Below are 20,212 nucleotides of genomic sequence, written 5' to 3'. Positions count from 1 at the left end.
TATTATCTCTGGGTCTTGTTATTATTTATTAAGTTTTACAAATATCTATATCCTTCAAATTGAATACAAATCTTGAGCATCGTTTATATTGCTTTATTTCTGTCACTGACTTTTGCTTATTTCATGTCTTGCTGAATGTGCATTTATGTATTGTATGTATTTATGTAGTTTCCATATGCTTTCAAGATGCAGAATTGATTGTTGCCTTTTTTCGGTTAGAATGAACATGGTATGGCTTCTGGGTATGTACTACATTTTCTTTTGATTTGAGATGCCTGATGAAGTTTATAGTGCATTAAATATTTCGCTACAATCAATTTGAATTAATTATATTCTTAGGGGACTTATTGCCTAGATATTTTAATGGTTTGCTACAGATCCAACACATGAACTTTTGCCTCGTTTGCCTTCATTTTTGAAATCTCTGACTTAGTCTAAAACCTTTCTCATGATTTGATTTAACTCCAATGAAATTCCGCACATATGTAACTACTAACTTACTAAGAAATATTCAATAAATAATTTACTTTAAGGTGTACATTTAAATACAATATAGATTTATTTACTTAATATTGGTTTTTGTTTTTGCTTCATCTTTGTAAATTTAATATAATTTTGTCCTTGGATGGGTTCTTGTAGATTTGATTTATTTAAACGCTGTGAGGGGGTACAAAGTGTGACGCTCAGGCTACGCTTAACTAACAACAAAATTCACATACATTTAACAACAATAAAATGAAAATAGTACAAAAAATATACGTATACTATCATTGAATTAGTTTACGGTGTATGGTAAAAATACAATGTAAATATATAGAGATTTTCGTTTCGATTTGTGTGTACTTTCCATTTAACATTTTGTGTGGTTTATGTTGCTCTCTTGATTTTACTCATACATATAAATAGTTGCACTTACACAATGATTCGTAAATAATAATATTCATTTCGATGCAGGTAAGATGGATTATACAAAATTCGTTTCGAGTGTACGTGTGTGGGCGTGGTTTCGAGAATGGTCAAAATTCAACGTTATATCAAAAGGTACAGAGCTCTATTTAGCTTCCATTACAATGGTATAACTGAAACTAATTTTGATTAGCTTTGGTTAGACTTGAAGAGGAAAATAGTTCGCCAAGTAGGGGCTGTTCCAAATTAATACAAAATATCAACTTTAAGTCAAAATCATACTCTTTCCCCGATTCCCGTATAAATATTTCGAAATCAACAAAATCAAATGAAAATGAGTTACTAGAATACCATTAATGTAGTAACTTTTTACAGAGCGGCTCTTAGTCAACCGAACGGCCCACATTTACTGATTATTTTCTTAAATTTCGCTTTTGACCAACTAACTAAAAAATACAATTTTGTAAATACATAAGATATTTGGCATTTAATTTCGTGAAGCTCAACGAATCGAATTAGGGGGTTTTTGGGTCATGTTTCTTGAACAACATTTTACACAAGATAAAAAAATGATTTGAATATATGTTTTGGGCTGGGTCTTTGGATGGCAATGCGTCTTTAACCAGAACAAAAATCTGTCAATCATTCTCATTCTTGTGGAATGCTGTCGTCATACATATATACATACTACTGCCACTACTATATATAGATGTATGTATGTAGATGTATATACTTATATAATTTGGCTTTGCTTTAGCATAATAGCATACAAAAATGGCCACAAATCAACTTAATTGGTAATCGAAAGTCTTATTGGGAGAAACAAATTTTGAACGAAATTTGATTGCTTTTCATTTTGTTTTGTTTAGATTTTGGCAATTAACATTATACTTTGTGCTTACGTTTGCTCTATATATTTAATATATAGCATGTATTGTATGTATCTATGAATTCGAAAACTTTCCCATTATGCTAAATATTATGGAGCTGCTGCTTTATGCGGTTCGTACATGTATTGTATAAAGTTTACTCTCTGTGTTTGTGTTTTCTTGTTGTAGAAATATTTGGTTAGAAAAGTGTATGTGTTCTTTTGTTTTGTTTTGCATATCAAGATCTTATAAAGTGGATGTTGTCTATCGGTGTGACTTTGTATGGTTTGTGCTTCAAAAACGTTGCGCCACAAACTCCTAAAGGTGTCAACGCTCCACCACAAATACAAATTCAAATTGCTCCATTAGCTTCACGCTTGCTGCTCTTCTTGTTGTTAAAAGTACTACAAAATTGTGTTGTTGTTAAAGTATTGACCAGGGAACAACGGACATTATCCTCGTTTTGCCTTGAAGTTTCAGCTAAATGCACACGTTTCCCCCCATTCCCATTTGCATTCGCATGTCCTCTCAGTAATGCTTGCTATGCATCCGTTTCGATTTGGTTTGTTAGTACTTCTCATCGTCTGTAATTTCCCTATGGGAGTTCTGTAATTCTCAGGCCTTGTAGTGCTGATTCCTCACCGCACAGCACAGGCTCAGAGCAAAGGTCAGCGACAGCAGCTCCAGCAGTATGACGGCAGCAGTGATGGCGAAAATGGTGACCCAATTCTCGTAAATGATCTCAATCAGTTTATCAACGCAGCCCTAAAACAGAGAGTGCGATTCATTAATAAATCTACACAGTACATATAAAGAATTGTAAGTAAATATTATTCAGCAGCATTCAGTTTGTTATAGCACACATTCTCTGGCTCTACAAACGTGAAGTGCGTGTGGAATATCAATATTAATTAATACATTTTTATCGTCTCATTGTCGGGCGTGGCGATGAGAGAAAAACAAATCCACTAAAACAGCAAAGGATTATTAATTTTTATGGGCCCCCGGGCCATCGATAGCGATCGCTGGGACAAAAAATCAAGCTTCAGCCACACCTATCAATTGATTTTTGATGGTTTTTCGCTGGCTCAATGAATCGAAAAACGACCACGGACGACAGACAACAGCCGACAGTTAAGGAAACAATTTGAATGTCAAATGAGATGGCCATGGGAATGGGCAATACTATAACTCTACTATGCCATGAATCATCCATCCATTGAAGCTTCTCCATCTGCATTACCTGCTGGTAGATGGCCGTGTTCAAGGGGCCACCAAACTTTAAGCGGCGCGACAATTCGCATTCATTGTCCTTGAGGTTCTCCTTGCAGCAGGACTCGGGTATGTTGTAGAAGACGTTCATGGAAGACACGGCGATTTCCACAATATTAGTGCGATCCACATTATTGAAGCGACTCGTTGCCCAGTCCCCAGGTCCATCCGCACCGCAGCACTTCAACTGTAAACAAACAGACAATAAATCAATTTCGCTGTCAGCTTCAGATATTTTCAAAATACATACATTCTTCTGCAGCGTATCAAAGGTTACCGTGCGGGAACTCATGGTGGACTGGCCGTACTCCTCCTGCACCGAAGATTTCACCGCCGCCCGCACAATGTCGTCCAGTTTGTCTTTGTTGTGGAAGGCCCAGGCACCAGCTGCGATTTGTGCCACCATCACAATAAGTATCACACAGAAGAACTGCAACGGAAATTCAGATTCAGATTTATGAATGGCTCTCATTCCTCCGGACGTGGGTGTTGAGTAAATAAACTCACAGGCGTCTGCAAAATTATTTGGACTTGGCACAGAATTTACTCTTTTTTTGTTTGAAATCTTAATGTAATTATGTGAAAATACATCAATAAATGATAAATTAAAGTAAAATAACTTTTGAAAGATCAGTATGCTGAACTGGGATTATGGATCATTTATAATATGTAGAAATTCTCTAGCAAAATACATTTTCTTTTTCATCTCTAATAGTGTGATCTCTTGAGTCTCCAAAGCTCTACAATTTTTGCCGATTAAATATACCAAAACACGAATAATAAAGAGTACCGAATGTCGAAATACTTGTGTGGACAAATATGAGGCAATCTAAGAAAGATATACAACAAATTGCAGACTCCGCAAAAGGACCGTGGGCGATTCGAGACTGCAATTATCTGAGCAGAGTTGCGTGGGGGCCGGCCCGCACAACGGTATCCGTTTTAATTGGAATTTGCAGACAGAATCATTTTTTTGTTTTCCTTTATGATTTTTTGTGGTTGTTTACTCACCGATACCAGCAGACACTGCGACTCTCGACAAACGCCCCAGCAGCCAAAGAATGCGCCCAGTGTGATCAGTATGCCGATGCCCAGAAAAACGTAGAGTGCTATATGATAGTGATTATAGGATTGTGTCATCGACAGCATAAATGTGGGATCCGTCAGCATCCAAACGGATGTGATCACGATGCTCAGTCCGATGAGCTGCAATGGACAAAAATAGGAAAATATTTCTTATGAATATACTGCTATCGATAGTTTGCAATCTTCTGTGTGCCTTTGTTGTAAAAGTTGCATTCAACACACTCGAAACCCGCTACAATGACGACATCTGGGGGGCGGTGTAGGCAATTAAAGTGGGAGGCCAGGCCTCTAGGGAGACCTCATTCCCTTCCAATTTTGGTCTCGCGGGTTACTTATGATGTCAGCAGTCAGAGTGGAGAGGAAAATATTTTCTATTTGTTTTATTTGTAATTAACTTAAGGCACACATATGTATATGTACACACTTTTACGCAATAAGTACGGAATCCTACAAATAAAATAAATATAACGACTTTTCTGATTAATTCCATGTCATACAGTCAGTAGCTTTAATTATATGTTTGTACCAAGGCATTGAACCGATTGTGAAACCGAGACGCTAAAATTATCTTCGGTATGGAGCTGGGGGTTATCACTATAAGCCCCACCGATTCCGAGGAACAAAACAAAACGCGAATTATATTTCTTTGAATTAAAGCAGTTTTGCCAGAAATTCTCACATTTTCTTTCCTACATACAAATAATTGAATCACTTAACTCGAGGCATACGGGTAGGTAATCTGAACACAGAATTTATGCATTTGCATTTGTCTTTTCTGATCGTGCTATGAGTGAGAAAATCTAATTAAGAGCTAATGACTTAATAGCCGAGACTTCATCTACAAGTATGCAGTGTGTGTGTATGTTAGCGTTTGTGTTTGGGTCCGTTCATGAATAATTCAGAAAAATTATTCATTGAGAGGCAGGGAAATGAAATTTGAAATGAGAAATGTGCGATGGAAACACTAATCAAGAGATGTAAACAAGTGCACTTAATAGAGGGAAATGCACTTATTGTATCTATGTATGTATATAGATATTTTATTTACAAAGGTTTCCACTGAAAAACTTTGACACATAAATTAAGTTACCGCCCAATACGAGAAAATACTCTTGAAAGAATTTCAAAATTCAAACATCTTCTTATCTCATTGTATCTTTCGAAATTGAACCAAAGTCTGGAGCATGGCATACAATCTGTGCTACTTGATAAGATTACGCAGCAGATCTCGCAATTAAGTGCGGAAAATCATTATTATTTCTCTTCGCACAATAGTAAATGCTAAAGTGATAAAGGAACTATTCATATGTCCCGTAGTGTACTGGGTTCGGAGAAGTTCTCACATCATTTTTGGCGCCTAACCTCCCAAAGGGTAACAAATGGCACACCAGAGAGATATAGAGACAGAGAGAGAATACAAAGCAAAAACTTAAAGTACCGCAAATTTCATTCAAACGTAATGAGAGAGGCCAAAGCCAAGCTCTCCATGCGGGTGGTCCATGAGAAGACAAAACAAAAGTTCAGCGGCGAGAGAACTACAATATTGCGAGGGCAATTGAGAGAGCGAGACAAAAACTGTGTCACACTAAAATGCATTATATGAAAGAGCTGTAGACTGTGTGGGTGTGTATGTGTGTGAAAGCTAACGGAGAATGGTGATGGAAATGTTATACAAAGTTGCACATGCGAGGGCCGTTTGCAGAGTAATATAAAAAACGAGCATAGATAACTTTATGTTCCTCCAGAGTACAAAATGGAATGCTCTACTAAGTCCACAGCCCCTCGTAAAAATGTTGAAATGTTTCGAGAATTTAATCCACGCCTTGGTAAATACACATCAGACACGATGTCGCGTGTCCATAACAAACAAAACGAACGAGCGGTCTAATAAATGTGCAAAGTCCTTTGGTGACCTACTTTTGAGTGCTCAAGAGAGCGTGAGAACGACCGAAGGGAGACAGAGAGAATGTGACCAGGGCAAAGAGAGCGCCGTGGCAGCCTTTTGCATGTCCAGTCGCCGTTTTGTCCCCGCATTCCCCATTGATTCAAACCATGCCATGCAACGGCTTTTTATAGCCACAAAATTACAATGGAATGCATTCCGCCAAACGAATAGATTCCCATTATGAATAATTGAGTGAAAAATAGCAGAAATTAATTATATAGATAGTATGTATGGGTTGAAAAATAGAGATGGCAACTAAATTAATTGTGTGCCGGTGGGTGGACGGGTGGCTCCCGGGTTAATGAGACGCAAGCCTTGTCAGATGGCCAAAAAACGAACAGCAGCAGGCAAAGGCAACATTTTGGTCACTGTCAGCCTCAATGACGGCAGCGTCGGGATCGTGGCGTTTGATCACGATGCCCCGCAGCGACGATGGAAATGGAAACGCTTTCAGAGCGAGCCACAGTGGGATGTTCACATATAAAAATGATGAGAGACTATGGATGAGCTTCTGTCATAGCACGTCATAGACATCAATCGCAGAAACCAACCTGTACAGTAAAGGAATCGTTTGGAAATGTTGAAATAGCGATGTACTGTAGGAAGTAACATAGTAAAGCGAAAAGAATATTTCGTTCTTAATTATTTTCCCCAATGGAAATCAAACACACCCCACTATGCAAAAGCGGGATCGCTCTGAAAGCAGCGCAGCGACTATACCAATACCAATACACGCCCCACCAAGAACAGCGCATACACGGAACGTCCATGTTATTGTTGGTTTTCCGCCGTTTTCGAAAATAGCTCTTGACTAATAAATACTATAGACAGAAATCGAAAAAAGGCAACAACAATCAGCAGAAAAAAATAAAAATTAAAAACATTTAACAAAAGCATCAAAATTTCAAAAAGCGAAACCGATTTCGAAAGCAAAGAAAAGGAGAATCTACAGAGGAAAACAAACCAAACACACACACACACATTTGAGGGAGAGAATAATTGAATGAAACAATTGAAACAGAAACAACGAAATGTTGAAAGCCATGAAATTGCGTAAAATTCCAAACAAATAGAACACAGAAGAACCCTATCGGAAAGCGGGTTAAGTAGAGGCAGAATCCATGCAGAGGTGTGACGAAAGGGTGGGGCGACCAATGTTGGTCCTTTCCCACTGATAAGAAAAGAGAGAAAGAAGTTGGTAAAGAATTTAACTCGACTGAAAACTCACGTAAACGTTATAAAAATAAAAATATAGAAAAACCAGCAGGAAAAGGCAGTCCAAAGAAAAACAACAACTGAACAAACGTGTGTGGTGGGGCCTGGGCAGGGGAGCCGCGGTAGAGTAGGTGGAAGGAGATGGGGCGATGCTTTAGATGTCTGTCTTTCTTTCGAACTGCCTTCATGTATACGTGGGTGTGGGTGTGCGTGTGCATGTCATTCGTTCTCCCACTCACCCACAGCGGAACTTCTATTGTTTATGGGAGTAAGAAGTAGAGGGAGAGAGAGAGTTCTGTGAGAACCCGGGAGCAGAGATATCGCTCTAGCTTTTTTTTAAGTAAGACCTGCCTTTGTTTTATAAAAAGCTTACATATTTTTATTACATACAAACAAAACTCGATTCAAAAATCAATTGACACATATATTTATATATTAAATTATATTTTTTGACATTTCTGCAACATTTTTTGCGTAAGTTAGGGCTTTTAAAGATTGCAGACGTCGCTTTGACTTTTTTGAAAAGAAATTTGGCTATGATTTACGTTTACGTTTTCATAATGAAAACAACATAAGGATGCATCTAATTTATTTAAGTGTATTAAGCTTTATTGTAGTCTGGAGTTGGGACTATAAAGAAGATACCAAAAGGTTGTCAATAGAGTTATTTCCTTAATTTTTTCGAATAGAGAAGTTTTTCACTTCTTCACACAATATTTGGACCATTTATCACTTTTTCTATTAGTTAACAGCTCTAGCTGTATTTATTTATCCATTTATTTCCTAATACAAACTCATTTTTTACAAAACTATAAACGGTTCCTATTAGTCTCTCTTTGAATATTATTTTACCAATCTAGCGTCTTTTTGCAATTTTTTTGTTTTGCCATTTCTGAGCGGGAGTCGGCTCCTGTAGGAGGAGAAGAAGAGAGCGTGCGCGCGCTGCCAGGCGGAGACATGGCCCCACAAGAGGGCGTAGGGAATACACAAACACAAACACACACGCACTTCCATTCACATTCACGCTCTCATGTACACAAAATCCTCTCTCTCTCACATACACAAACACACACACACTCTCCAGCACTGCTCTTGCAAATGTGTGTGTTCCAGTTGTTGTTGCTGCAATGGCAAGAAGATTCTTCTCGCATTTGTTGTTGTCGAATTAACATACCCAAAATAAAATGTTTATAAGGACCATCAGATATTTGACGCACGAACAGCAGCCTTTGAGACCCATTGTGTCGATTAGTTATAGCTCTTTCCTCGCTTGAAATTCGTTAGGTTTAACTGGTTTCTATCACCCCACCACCGTTCGTTGCGTTGGCTTCCTTCTGCTACGAACACGATTTGGTCGAAAGAAAATCGGAATTGACTCTGGGCCTGCAACAGCGACCGCGCCAGCAGCAGCCTTAATGCACTTTTCTCTTTTCTTCTGTGTAGATGCTTGCACAATATTTGAAACACTCGATTGGCGGGCTCTATTTTTGGCGATTTTTCAGCGGAAGAACACTTTTATGCTCGAAACACTAATTGTGCATTTAACCGTTGCAACCGATTTTTTTAAAAATTGTATTATTGCGGCTGCGGCGGCGGTGTTTTTTTTTGTTGTGAAGACCAGTGTGACCGCATGTTGATTCATCAAATATACGGACCCTCAGAAATATACAAGAATATACCGTCGCATTCAAAATATATACCGTAAATATACTGACGAATCCAAGTTCCATTCTACATATCTCTCTTTTTTGACTTCTGTTGAATAATGCTGACTAACTAAAACCTTTAGCTCTGCCAACATAATTTTAGGCCATTGATGAATACATTTTCTACAAGATAAGTTACTTTTAAGTACGCATTTTCAAATTATTTTGTCTATAACAAGGCTATAACGTAGGTCATGTAATTTCTTACTAGTAGCTTGTCAGCTGGAGTAGGGGAATTTTTATACCGTATGTAGCTTCTGTTTCCAAGCTGTTTTAAAACATAATTAAGAAAGACACTTGGTCTCTGTAAGAAGATTATAAGTTGCAAAATGTCATTGAAATAGCTTTACGATTTCTACAATCTACAAAACCCACCCTTTTCTGCTACCTTGCAAAAGCAGAGAGAGAGAGACAGAGAGACACCAGCTGTGGCTGCGCTGTCGGCTGACGTATTTTTTTTGTACTCAGAAGCAAGCGCATACAAAATCTCACACATGCAGCGGCAGCCAATATATCTCTCTCGCTCTTGCAAGGCAGACCTGCGGCGGCGCGACTGCGCTGCTTCGAAGTCATTTTCGCAAATGGCGGCGCTGCCAATTGCTATAAAAAGGCGAGCACAGTCGAATCCACGCCACTTTATTTTTTTTTTTTGAACTGTAAACATCTCATCTTCTAAACCTAGTGCGCAGGGAGTCAGCACCGTGCGCACCATGGCACCCAGAACCTCCGCAACCTGGAACCTCCGCACCTCAGAACCCCCGCAACCTGGCACCCTAGAACTTCTGCGCCATAAAACCACCGCAACCTGGCATCCTAGAACCTCCGTATCTTGGCAGTTGCGTCGTGAACGAGCGCTGGCCGAGCGTGGCATTTGTGTACTTACTTATGTTCTATTACTTTTATTATGCTTTAATACTTGTTCTTATATAGGGTTAGCAACTAGTTGTGGGGGTCTGGTACTGTGGTTTGTTGGTGGGGTAATGGGGCGTAGCTATGCGGTACGGCCGCAAAGCATTGCTTCGCACAGCCGTTCCTCCTTAATCCGCCGACACTTTCCTTTCCCTCTCCGCTCTCTGTAGTTCCCGCATTATAGTGGCGGCGAACCTAGTGGTGGCATCCCACGCCTTGGGATTCGCTACCATGAGCGGCACGATCCCTCCGACGCTAATGCTGCGTACATATGTATGTATGTATACTTACCCATCAATAACGCCACTTTGAACGTATATACATGTGCAAACAGAGAAAATGTATGTACATATGTACTATGTCCTTTCAAAATACTTACTATCAATGTACTTTCCTACTTGGCTCTAATGCGACTTCATAGGGGGACAACTGGCTCTTTCGTTTCACTGCACATAGACATGTGCATTTTGTCACTCGCAATCGACTATCCTTCTTGAGAGCGCCTTGGACCCTCATGACTCATCCATTAGTCTTGTTTGAGTTGTTTGTGCAGAAATATATATTCTTCTCATTGATTTGAATAAGTCTATTACCGAACATACACCTTTAATGGGCCTCCCATAGACCCACAAAACTCCGTCATAGTCTGTTCTTTTCTTCACGGCTCACTCTTCCTGTGCTGAGGTTTTTGAATAACTTTTCTTGCGACCCCCGACCAATATTCATAGAGATTGCAATTTAGACCTTAACCTCCCCTCCTGTAGTTCCTCTTCTGCACTTTTTTGTCTTTGAGTAGCAGATGTTGTTGTTTGGGTTCGTAAACCATAATTAAATTGGCAAACGTAAAAAAGACAAGAGCCATCAGACAGAAAATACCGTAGATACTCTGCCCTACATGGTATTTTTTTTTTCTGTGTATTTTGCATTAATGGCGGAATTTTGTCACTCGCAATCGACTATCCTTCTTGAGAGCTGTTCTCTTAAGCTGTTCTCCGTCCGCACACGCAGCAGCATCTTAAGATTCATGAAGAAGAATATACGAATTAGTACTCCCCTGTGTATAAAAAAAATGGTGCGCAAAGCCAGTTCCAGCGAAAATTGTTATATTCGTTGACGCAGGTTGCCTGATGCACAAGAAGATGGCTAGAAAAAAATATATACACAGAATGTGTAGATTGTTGTCTTTTTGGGGTCTTATACTGCTCCCAAACTCAAATTTTGTGCACTATACTATACTATTAAATAAATAATAATTTACACTGCGAGAGATATATACACTGTCTCCATATGATGCTAGATACCTGTGTGCCAGAGCGGCGTTAGTTATACGGTTCAAACTTTGAACTTTAGTTATTTTATATAGGTATTTTAAGATCCTCTTAAAAAACAAAATGTACAACATGTGCGGGGAAGGGTTGTTGTGTTGGGTAGGGGACAATCTTCGGGATCAGGGGTCACATATCGGATGGAGGATCCCATTGGGGACTGGATACTTTAGTGGCGTGGGATAACATTATACAAATGTTGCTTATACATAGCTAGGTAGGTAGGTATACAAACATATACGTAAAATAGGGGTATAGAGAGGGTTTGAATATTTACAACTTAACATGGCAACCTTAGGCCTAGGATAAAACTATTTGCTTACATTACAATTTAAATAATATATTAAAATATATAGCGGACAAGGTCAATATACAAAAAATATAATATATATTTAAGGATTCCAAATAGGAGAAGACCATAATCTTTAAATACACGTTTCGAACAGTTTTTACCTGTACCTAAAAGGTACGTATCGTAAGACTGGAACAGTATCTAGCATGAACTTCAGAGCTCATATCATATGTATCATATATAACATTATTAAATTTGTAATGTTATGTTTAAAAAGAAATCATACTTTTCAATAAGGATTCTGATGATTGCAGATTATTATAATCCAAACAAATGTAGTTCTTTGGTTTTTTGTTGGTTTGGCTTTTATTTTCATACTTCTTTACAATAGTTTGTCAAATTACAATAATTTCTTCTTGTTTTTGGCCCTTTTTCAAGCATCAGTCTTCGTTTACCATGTCTGCTTTTAATTTTTAAAATTTCAAATGTAAGTACACTGTGTTCTGTAGGTAATCCCCTCATATTTCTACTGTTCTAGATAATCGTTTGTCTAACTACAATTATTTCTGATTTTGTACAAAATGTCCTGCAGGGGATTACCTTCAGATTTCATTGAGATTGAATTAAGCTAAGTGTTCGCCGAAACTGAAAGGGTATTTGTTCATCGATGGTAATCGCTTCTTAATTATACCCGATACTCAAAATGAGTATTGGGGTATATTAGATTTGTGGTAAAAGTGGATGTGTGTAACGTCCAGAAGGAATCGTTTCCGACCCCATAAAGTATATATATTCTTGATCAGCATCAATAGCCGAGTCGATTGAGCCCTGTCTGTCTGTCCTTCCGTCCGTCTGTCCGTCCCTTTTAGCGCCTAGTGCTCAAAGACTATAAGAGCTAGAGCAACGATGTTTTGGATCCAGACTTCTGTGATATGTCACTGCTACAAAAATATTTCGAAACTTCGCCCCGCCCACTTCCGCCCCCACAAAGGACGAAAATCTGTGGCATCCACAATTTTAAAGATATGAGAAAACCAAAAACGTAGAATTGTAGAGAATGACCATATCTTTAAGACTGCGGAATCTGAATTGGATCGTATTATTATAGCCAGCATCAAGAAAACAATTTCATTTTTTCTCGCCCTGTCTCTCTCTAACACACAAGTAGCATAGGCGGCTTTGCTTAGAGTAAAACATTAGCGCCTAGATCTCAGAGACTACAAAAGCTAGAGCAACCAAATTTGGTATCCACACTCCAAATATATCGGACCGAGACGAGTTTGTTTCAAAATTTCGCCACACCCCCTTCCGCCCCCGCAAAGGACGAAAATCTGGGGATATTCAAAAATCTCAGAGGCTATTAAGGCCGCAGCAACTCACAACGTTCCCCCTCGTTTTTTTTTTTAACTTTAAACATCTACTCTTCTAAACCTAGTGCGCAGGGAGTCAGCACCGTGCGCACCATGGCACCCCAGAACCTCCGCAACCTGGAACCTCCGCACCTCAGAACCCCCGCAACCTGGCACCCTAGAACTTCTGCGCCATAAAACCACCGCAACCTGGCATCCTAGAACCTCCGTATCTTGGCAGTTGCGTCGTGAACGAGCGCTGGCCGAGCGTGGCATTTGTGTACTTACTTATGTTCTATTACTTTTATTATGCTTTAATACTTGTTCTTATATAGGGTTAGCAACTAGTTGTGGTGGTCTGGGACTGTGGTTTGTTGGTGGGGTAATGGGGCGTAGCTATGCGGTACGGCCGCAAAGCATTGCTTCGCACAGCCGTTCCTCCTTACTCCTCCGACACTTTCCTTTCCCTCTCCGCTCTCCGTAGTTCCCGCATTATAGTGGCGGCGAACCTAGTGGTGGCATCCCACGCCTTGGGATTCGCTACCATGAGCGGCACGATCCCTCCGACGCTAATGCTGCTGGCTAGCTCATCCTCTAGCTGGCGCCTCTCGTACTCGAAACGGTGGCATTCAAAGAAGACGTGGTGTATGTATGACTTGATGGCCACAATGAAGTGTACATTATCAATTAAAATCTGTTTTGTTAAATCTTGCAGTCTCCTTTGGCACTCATCGCTACGTACATATGTATGTATGTATACTTACCCATCAATAACGCGACTTTGAACGTATATACATGTGCAAACAGAGAAAATGTATGTACATATGTACTATGTCCTTTCAAAATACTTACTATCAATGTACTTTCCTACTTGGCTCTAATGCGACTTCATAGGGGGACAACTGGCTCTTTCGTTTCACTGCACATAGACATGTGCATTTTTTCACTCGCAATCGACTATCCTTCTTGAGAGCGCCTTGGACCCTCATGACTCATCCATTAGTCTTGTTTGAGTTGTTTGTGCAGAAATATATATTCTTCTCATTGATTTGAATAAGTCTATTACCTAACATACACCTTTAATGGGCCTCCCATAGACCCACAAAACTCCGTCATAGTCTGTTCTTTTCTTCACGGCTCACTCTTCCTGAGCTGAGGTTTTTGAATAACTTTTCTTGCGACCCCCGACCAATATTCATAGAGATTGCAATTTAGACCTTAACCTCCCCTCCTGTAGTTCCTCTTCTGCACTTTTTTGTCTTTGAGTAGCAGATGTTGTTGTTTGGGTTCGTAAACCATAATTAAATTGGCAAACGTAAAAAAGACAAGAGCCATCAGACAGAAAATACCGTAGATACTCTGCCCTACATGGTATTTTTTTTTTCTGTGTATTTTGCATTAATGGCGGAATTTTGTCACTCGCAATCGACTATCCTTCTTGAGAGCTGTTCTCTTAAGCTGTTCTCCGTCCGCACACGCAGCAGCATCTTAAGATTCATGAAGAAGAATATACGAATTAGTACTCCCCTGTGTATAAAAAAAATGGTGCGCAAAGCCAGTTCCAGCGAAAATTGTTATATTCGTTGACGCAGGTTGCCTGATGCACAAGAAGATGGCTAGAAAAAAATATATACACAGAATGTGTAGATTGTTGTCTTTTTGGGGTCTTATACTGCTCCCAAACTCAAATTTTGTGCACTATACTATACTATTAAATAAATAATAATTTACTTACCGATTTTTCTTTTTTTTCACTATTTTTACGATTTAACTCCCCGTTTACGTCCTTCTGCTGCGGTTTTTAATCACAAAATAAAACAAAACGAAAAAACTGCGGCGTTGTGCCGGGTCGCAGTTTGACATGTTCGTTCATGTTCTATTACGTGATCCGGCGTTTCTTGCGTATTGTGCCCGTTTTTAAGTCCGTTTGTAATAGTTTTGCGGGACTTTGGTCGTCGCTCGGTTTTCGTCCGTTCAATGCTCTTTTCTAAGTCCGTCTGCGAGCATTTTGCTCCCGGATTTTTATCATTTCTAAGTCCGTTTCCGGACATTTTATGATAGTTCCGTTTTACTATCGCTCTTTGGTCCACTGGGAGGTCTAGTTCTGTTTTGCCTCCAGCATGTTTTAGTGTATGGGTGCTAGTGTTGGGTAAACATTGCTCATTTTAGGGAACATGTTCACTTGTTCTTTTTTGTATGTGAGTCAACTCACTCATATTGCTCACTTATTCACCTGATTGCTCAGTTGCTCATTGCTCACTTAGATTGCTCAGTTTTTACTATTTCACTATACTTTCGAAGTATCGAATATACTTTGAATTAGCGACATACTGAATTTTCAAAAGAATAAACAGTTTTGCCGGTAATACAAAAAGTGTGAAGTAAAAGCAAATATGAGCAACAACTGCCAGAACGCAAAATGCCCTTTGAGGAGCAAAATTGCGCCAAAAGTGAGTAGAGAACAAGTGAGCAAAAATGAACAAGTGAACAACAAAGAACAAGTGAGCAAAAAAGAACAAGTGAACAAAAAAGAACAGCTTGGAAGGAACATGTTCAGTTGCTCACTTAAGTGAACAACTCTTTTTTGTTCACTCACTCATGAGCAACACAACACTAATGGGTGCATGCATTCTCACGTACTTTGCGTGTGTGTGTTTAGTATTGCTATAAAAAGGCGAGCACAGTCGAATCCACGCGACTTTATTTTTTTTGTTAACTGTAAACATCTACTCTTCTAAACCTAGTGCGCGAGGCCTCGCTGTGGATTGTAGCTGCATCTGACTTGCTTGGGCTCTCTAATACGTTCATGTTTTGCCGCGATCAGTAGGTTCTTACTCAAGAAAATGCGTTATGTACTTCCAACTGCAACTGCAGGCTTGCTCTGCAGCGTGTCCGCTCCGGAATATACTGAAAAGTACGTACCTTTATCATTTATTGGACAATTTTCATGATTAGCAGCTTGTTTTGTTGGGAACTGCCACTACAAATATAAATTATTACAAAAATACCTAACCTTGCAAAGAGCTTAAAAACAAACAATAAGTAGCAAAGTTTAAGAAACGTAACAAATGTTATAAAACTTCAACTTTGGTCTAATTTCTCATCAGTTGAAATGCCATAGTATATTTCTCTTCTCTTCTCCATCCATTATTTTTTTTGTATCACTAATAAGAGATCTTAGATTTTTAAACAAGATTTTAACACAATACATAAGTTGTTTCATATCAAAAACGTAACATAAAAATACAATTTCTTCAGTGAAAGTGTTTGGCCTGAGATCGATCTTATAGATTTGTTGGTTCTTCTTTTCAACTTTGGTCTAATTTCTCATCAGTTGAAAGGCCATAGTATATTTCTCTTCTCTTCTCCATCCATTATTTTTTTTGTATCACTAATAAGAGATCTTAGATTTTTAAACAAGATTTTAACACAATACATAAGTTGTTTCATATCAAAAACGTAACATAAAAATACAATTTCTTCAGTGAAAGTGTTTGGCCTGAGATCGATCTTATAGATTTGTTGGTTCTTCTTTTCAACTTTGGTCTAATTTCTCATCAGTTGAAAGGCCATAGTATATTTCTCTTCTCTTCTCCATCCATTATTTTTTTTGTATCACTAATAAGAGATCTTAGATTTTTAAACAAGATTTTAACACAATACATAAGTTGTTTCATATCAAAAACGTAACATAAAAATACAATTTCTTCAGTGAAAGTGTTTGGCCTGAGATCGATCTTATAGATTTGTTGGTTCTTCTTTTCAACTTTGGTCTAATTTCTCATCAGTTGAAAGGCCATAGTATATTTCTCTTCTCTTCTCCATCCATTATTTTTTTTTTTGTATCACTAATAAGAGATCTTAGATTTTTAAACAAGATTTTAACACAATACATAAGTTGTTTCATATCAAAAACGTAACATAAAAATACAATTTCTTCAGTGAAAGTGTTTGGCCTGAGATCGATCTTATAGATTTGTTGGTTCTTCTTTTCACCCTCATGTTTGCGTCATGGAGGCTGCTGAGTACAGTGTCAATGTCCTTGACATGCTCTGCCTCGCTCCTCGAAAATACGATGACGTCATCGACGTACACGTAGCCTATCTTACCGATATGCTCCCGCAACACATCATCGATGGCCCACTGGAAAATGCTTGAAGCATTCTTTAGGCCAAATGGCAGACGGCAAAATTCATATTTACCTCCGTTTACCGAAAATGAGGTCTTCTCACGATCGCGTTCAGCTAGCGTGATTTGGTGGTACTCCGATTTTAAATCAAGGGTTGTAAAATATCTTGCTTTTCCCAAATTCGAAAGCATCATGGAGATACTAGGCATCGGGTATTTGTCTGGTATGGTTTTGGTGTTTAGCTTGCGGACTAACTATGACTAACCGTTTTTTGTTGGAACCTGAGTCGTCGGTTCCTTTCTTTCCAACAACCCATATGGGGTTGTTGTACGGAGATCTGGATGTCCGAATAATTTCGTTCCGCAATAAGTCCTTCACTTCGTCATTTACGAAATCAGTGGATCCTACTGGGAAAGGGTACATTTTTGAGTAAATTGGCTCTTCATCTTCGGTTCTGATAGTAGCTACTACAGCCGTGTTAAACGGCAGCATTTCGTTTGGATCTGCAAAAGCCTTTACGCGACTGGCCATTATTTTGAAAAATTCATCTCTTACAGCTGGCGGAACCTCGATGTCGTCCACTTTTGTGAAGTTGACGCTGGGGCACTTGTGAAACAGGATCTTTTCAGATTCATTTCCGAAGTGAAGTCTGCATTAAATTAAAATATTTAAATTTGGAAACGTGAGGCTCTGCTGCTGCTGCTCCTGATGCGAGTCTTGGCACATTTCGCTGGGCCTTGCGGTATTCGTCTTTTAAATACATAAACTTTTTTTTTCACTGCTCCGCTGAAAATAAAAATATGAAATGTTTCAGATATTTGTCGACTGGTATTTCGATGAGAGCACTTGCATTCAGCTTTCGAATAGCGGAAAGCACTTTGCGGAAAATAATTCCAGAAACATGCTCAGCGGTTTGGGAAGAATTAAATTCGACTCACATGATCCCACCAGACTGTACAGAGTACAAAAAAATCGCGCATGACTTTTACGAAAAGTCAAGATTTCCCAATTGCATTAGGGCTATTGATGGCAAACATTGCCGAATAAAATGCCCAAAAAATTCTGGCTCGGATTATTTTAATTATAAAAAATTTTTCTCAATTGTTCTTCAAGGCGTTGCCGATTCTAACTGTAAATTTATTTTTATTGAGTTGGGGTTTAAAGGTAGCCAAAGTGATGGAGGAATATTTGCTGCATCAAGATTACAGCAGGCCATCATTCGAAATGAATTGGACATTCCTTCGGAAGAAGTATTGCCAAATTCAGATATAAAAGCTCCCTTTGTTTTTATTGGAGATGAAGCATATCCGTTAACTAAATATCTAATGAGGCCCTACCCAAGACGTTCATTAACTGAACCACGATCTGTTTTTAATGAAAGACTTTCCTCTGCCCGGCGTTGTGTCGAATGCGCATTTGGCATTTTAACAGAAAAGTGGCGCTTGATGAAAAGAGAAATAGATGTCACTCCAAAAACGGCCATTATTTTAATAAAAGCAATGTGCCTTCTACACAATATAATAATTGATGTTGAAAACATTTACGATTATTTTTATACTTTTGAGGGCGAGACTTCAACTTACAACTCAAACAAAGACATTTCCAAAAACAATAATAGGTCAAAAAATGCAGCTAAAGAGATTAGGGAATCATTATTGTCATTTTTCCTAAATAAAACATAAATCTCATGCTATTATTATTATTTTGTATCATTTTTATTATTATTATTAATCACACTTCTATTTCACACTATTATTGTAAACTTTACTTTACAAAAATGTATCATATATATCATATATAATATCATACGTAAATAAAAAGAACTCAAATACATTTTGCCCCACTGTCTATTCTTCTTTTCTTCTTGCTCATCTTTTTCTCTCCTCAATTAGACGTTTGCATGCATATGTACATACATATACATACATATGTATGTACATATGCATATACATAGATATGTATGTACATGCAGATAAATGCACATAAAAAAGGTCAATAATAAAACTTACCTGGTTTTCCCAATTTATTTGCGATCGCCTGCCAGGTTTTTTTCGAAAATCAAACGATTCGAATAATTTTTATCACGCTTGTTCCATAAGACCGGGTTCACCGCAATTTCACTCAATAACATTTCACAGTCCATTTTCGTTCAGTACTGAAATCAGCAATCAGCTTGCTGAAAAAACAAACATGCTTGATCGATCAAACTAAGCTGAGCTGATTTTAGAAAGCTTTTTCAGCTCAGCTCAGTCTGCAATTTGCGCACTTGCACCGGTGCAGTGTGTTTGTTTTTTCAGAGCTTATAAATCAGCTATCAGCTCCGCTTTCAGCTCCGATTTCAGCTACAGTGTGCGCGAGCCCTAAGTTCGTTAAAAAGATATAGCGGTTTGACTTTGGAAAATTGTTGAACCTATTCAGTTGAGCGGCACTGTAAGTATACAATAATTATAAAACACAAAACCCACCCTTTTCTGCTACCTTGCAAAAGCAGAGAGAGAGAGAGACAGAGAGACACCAGCTGCGGCTGCGCTGTCGGCTGACGTATTTTTTTTTGTACTCATACAAAATCTCACACATGCAGCGACAGCCGATACAACTCTCTCGCTCTTACACGGCAGACCTGCGGCGGCGCGACTGCGCTACTTCGAAGTCATTTTCGCAAATGGCGGCGCTGCCAATTGCTATAAAAAGGCGAGCACAGTCGAATCCACGCGACTTTATTTTTTTTTTTTAACTGTAAACATCTCATCTTCTAAACCTAGTGCGCAGGGAGTCAGCACCGTGCGCACCATGGCACCCCAGAACCTCCGCAACCTGGAACCTCCGCACCTCAGAACCCCCGCAACCTGGCACCCTAGAACTTCTGCGCCATAAAACCACCGCAACCTGGCATCCTAGAACCTCCGTATCTTGGCAGTTGCGTCGTGAACGAGCGCTGGCCGAGCGTGGCATTTGTGTACTTACTTATGTTCTATTACTTTTATTATGCTTTAATACTTGTTCTTATATAGGGTTAGCAACTAGTTGTGGGGGTCTGGGACTGTGGTTTGTTGGTGGGGTAATGGGGCGTAGCTATGCGGTACGGCCGCAAAGCATTGCTTCGCACAGCCGTTCCTCCTTACTCCTCCGACACTTTCCTTTCCCTCTCCGCTCTCCGTAGTTCCCGCATTATAGTGGCGGCGAACCTAGTGGTGGCATCCCACGCCTTG

The 20,212-nt window shown here is 39.0% G+C and overlaps 2 protein-coding genes and 1 long non-coding RNA gene across 3 annotated transcripts; 2 read left to right on the top strand and 1 right to left on the bottom strand.

The window, feature by feature from the left end:
• Nucleotides 1-536: 536 nt before the first annotated feature.
• Nucleotides 537-8,919, bottom strand: LOC108156520 (CD81 antigen). The gene is made up of 5 exons (XM_017288025.2): nucleotides 8,468-8,919; nucleotides 4,059-4,253; nucleotides 3,298-3,477; nucleotides 3,019-3,234; nucleotides 537-2,540 (listed from the first exon to the last, which is right to left on the bottom strand). The coding sequence occupies exons 1-5, from the start codon at nucleotides 8,531-8,533 to the stop codon at nucleotides 2,391-2,393; spliced, it is 807 nt and encodes a 268-aa protein (XP_017143514.1). The 5' UTR covers nucleotides 8,534-8,919; the 3' UTR covers nucleotides 537-2,390.
• A 703-nt stretch (nucleotides 8,920-9,622) lies between these two features.
• On the top strand, nucleotides 9,623-12,222 carry LOC117187362. The gene is made up of 2 exons (XR_004472065.1): nucleotides 9,623-10,249; nucleotides 10,330-12,222. It is a non-coding gene; the product is annotated as an uncharacterized LOC117187362 (long non-coding RNA).
• Nucleotides 12,223-12,940: 718 nt separating this feature from the next.
• Nucleotides 12,941-14,606, top strand: LOC117187393. The gene is made up of 2 exons (XM_033389983.1): nucleotides 12,941-13,519; nucleotides 13,590-14,606. The coding sequence occupies exons 1-2, from the start codon at nucleotides 13,273-13,275 to the stop codon at nucleotides 13,646-13,648; spliced, it is 306 nt and encodes a 101-aa protein (XP_033245874.1). The 5' UTR covers nucleotides 12,941-13,272; the 3' UTR covers nucleotides 13,649-14,606.
• The last annotated feature ends 5,606 nt before the right edge of the window (nucleotides 14,607-20,212 follow it).

This window comes from Drosophila miranda, chromosome 2 (genome assembly GCF_003369915.1).
Source record: "Drosophila miranda strain MSH22 chromosome 2, D.miranda_PacBio2.1, whole genome shotgun sequence".
Lineage (NCBI taxonomy): Eukaryota > Metazoa > Arthropoda > Insecta > Diptera > Drosophilidae > Drosophila > Drosophila miranda.
This window is presented reverse-complemented; position numbering and strand designations above follow the sequence as displayed.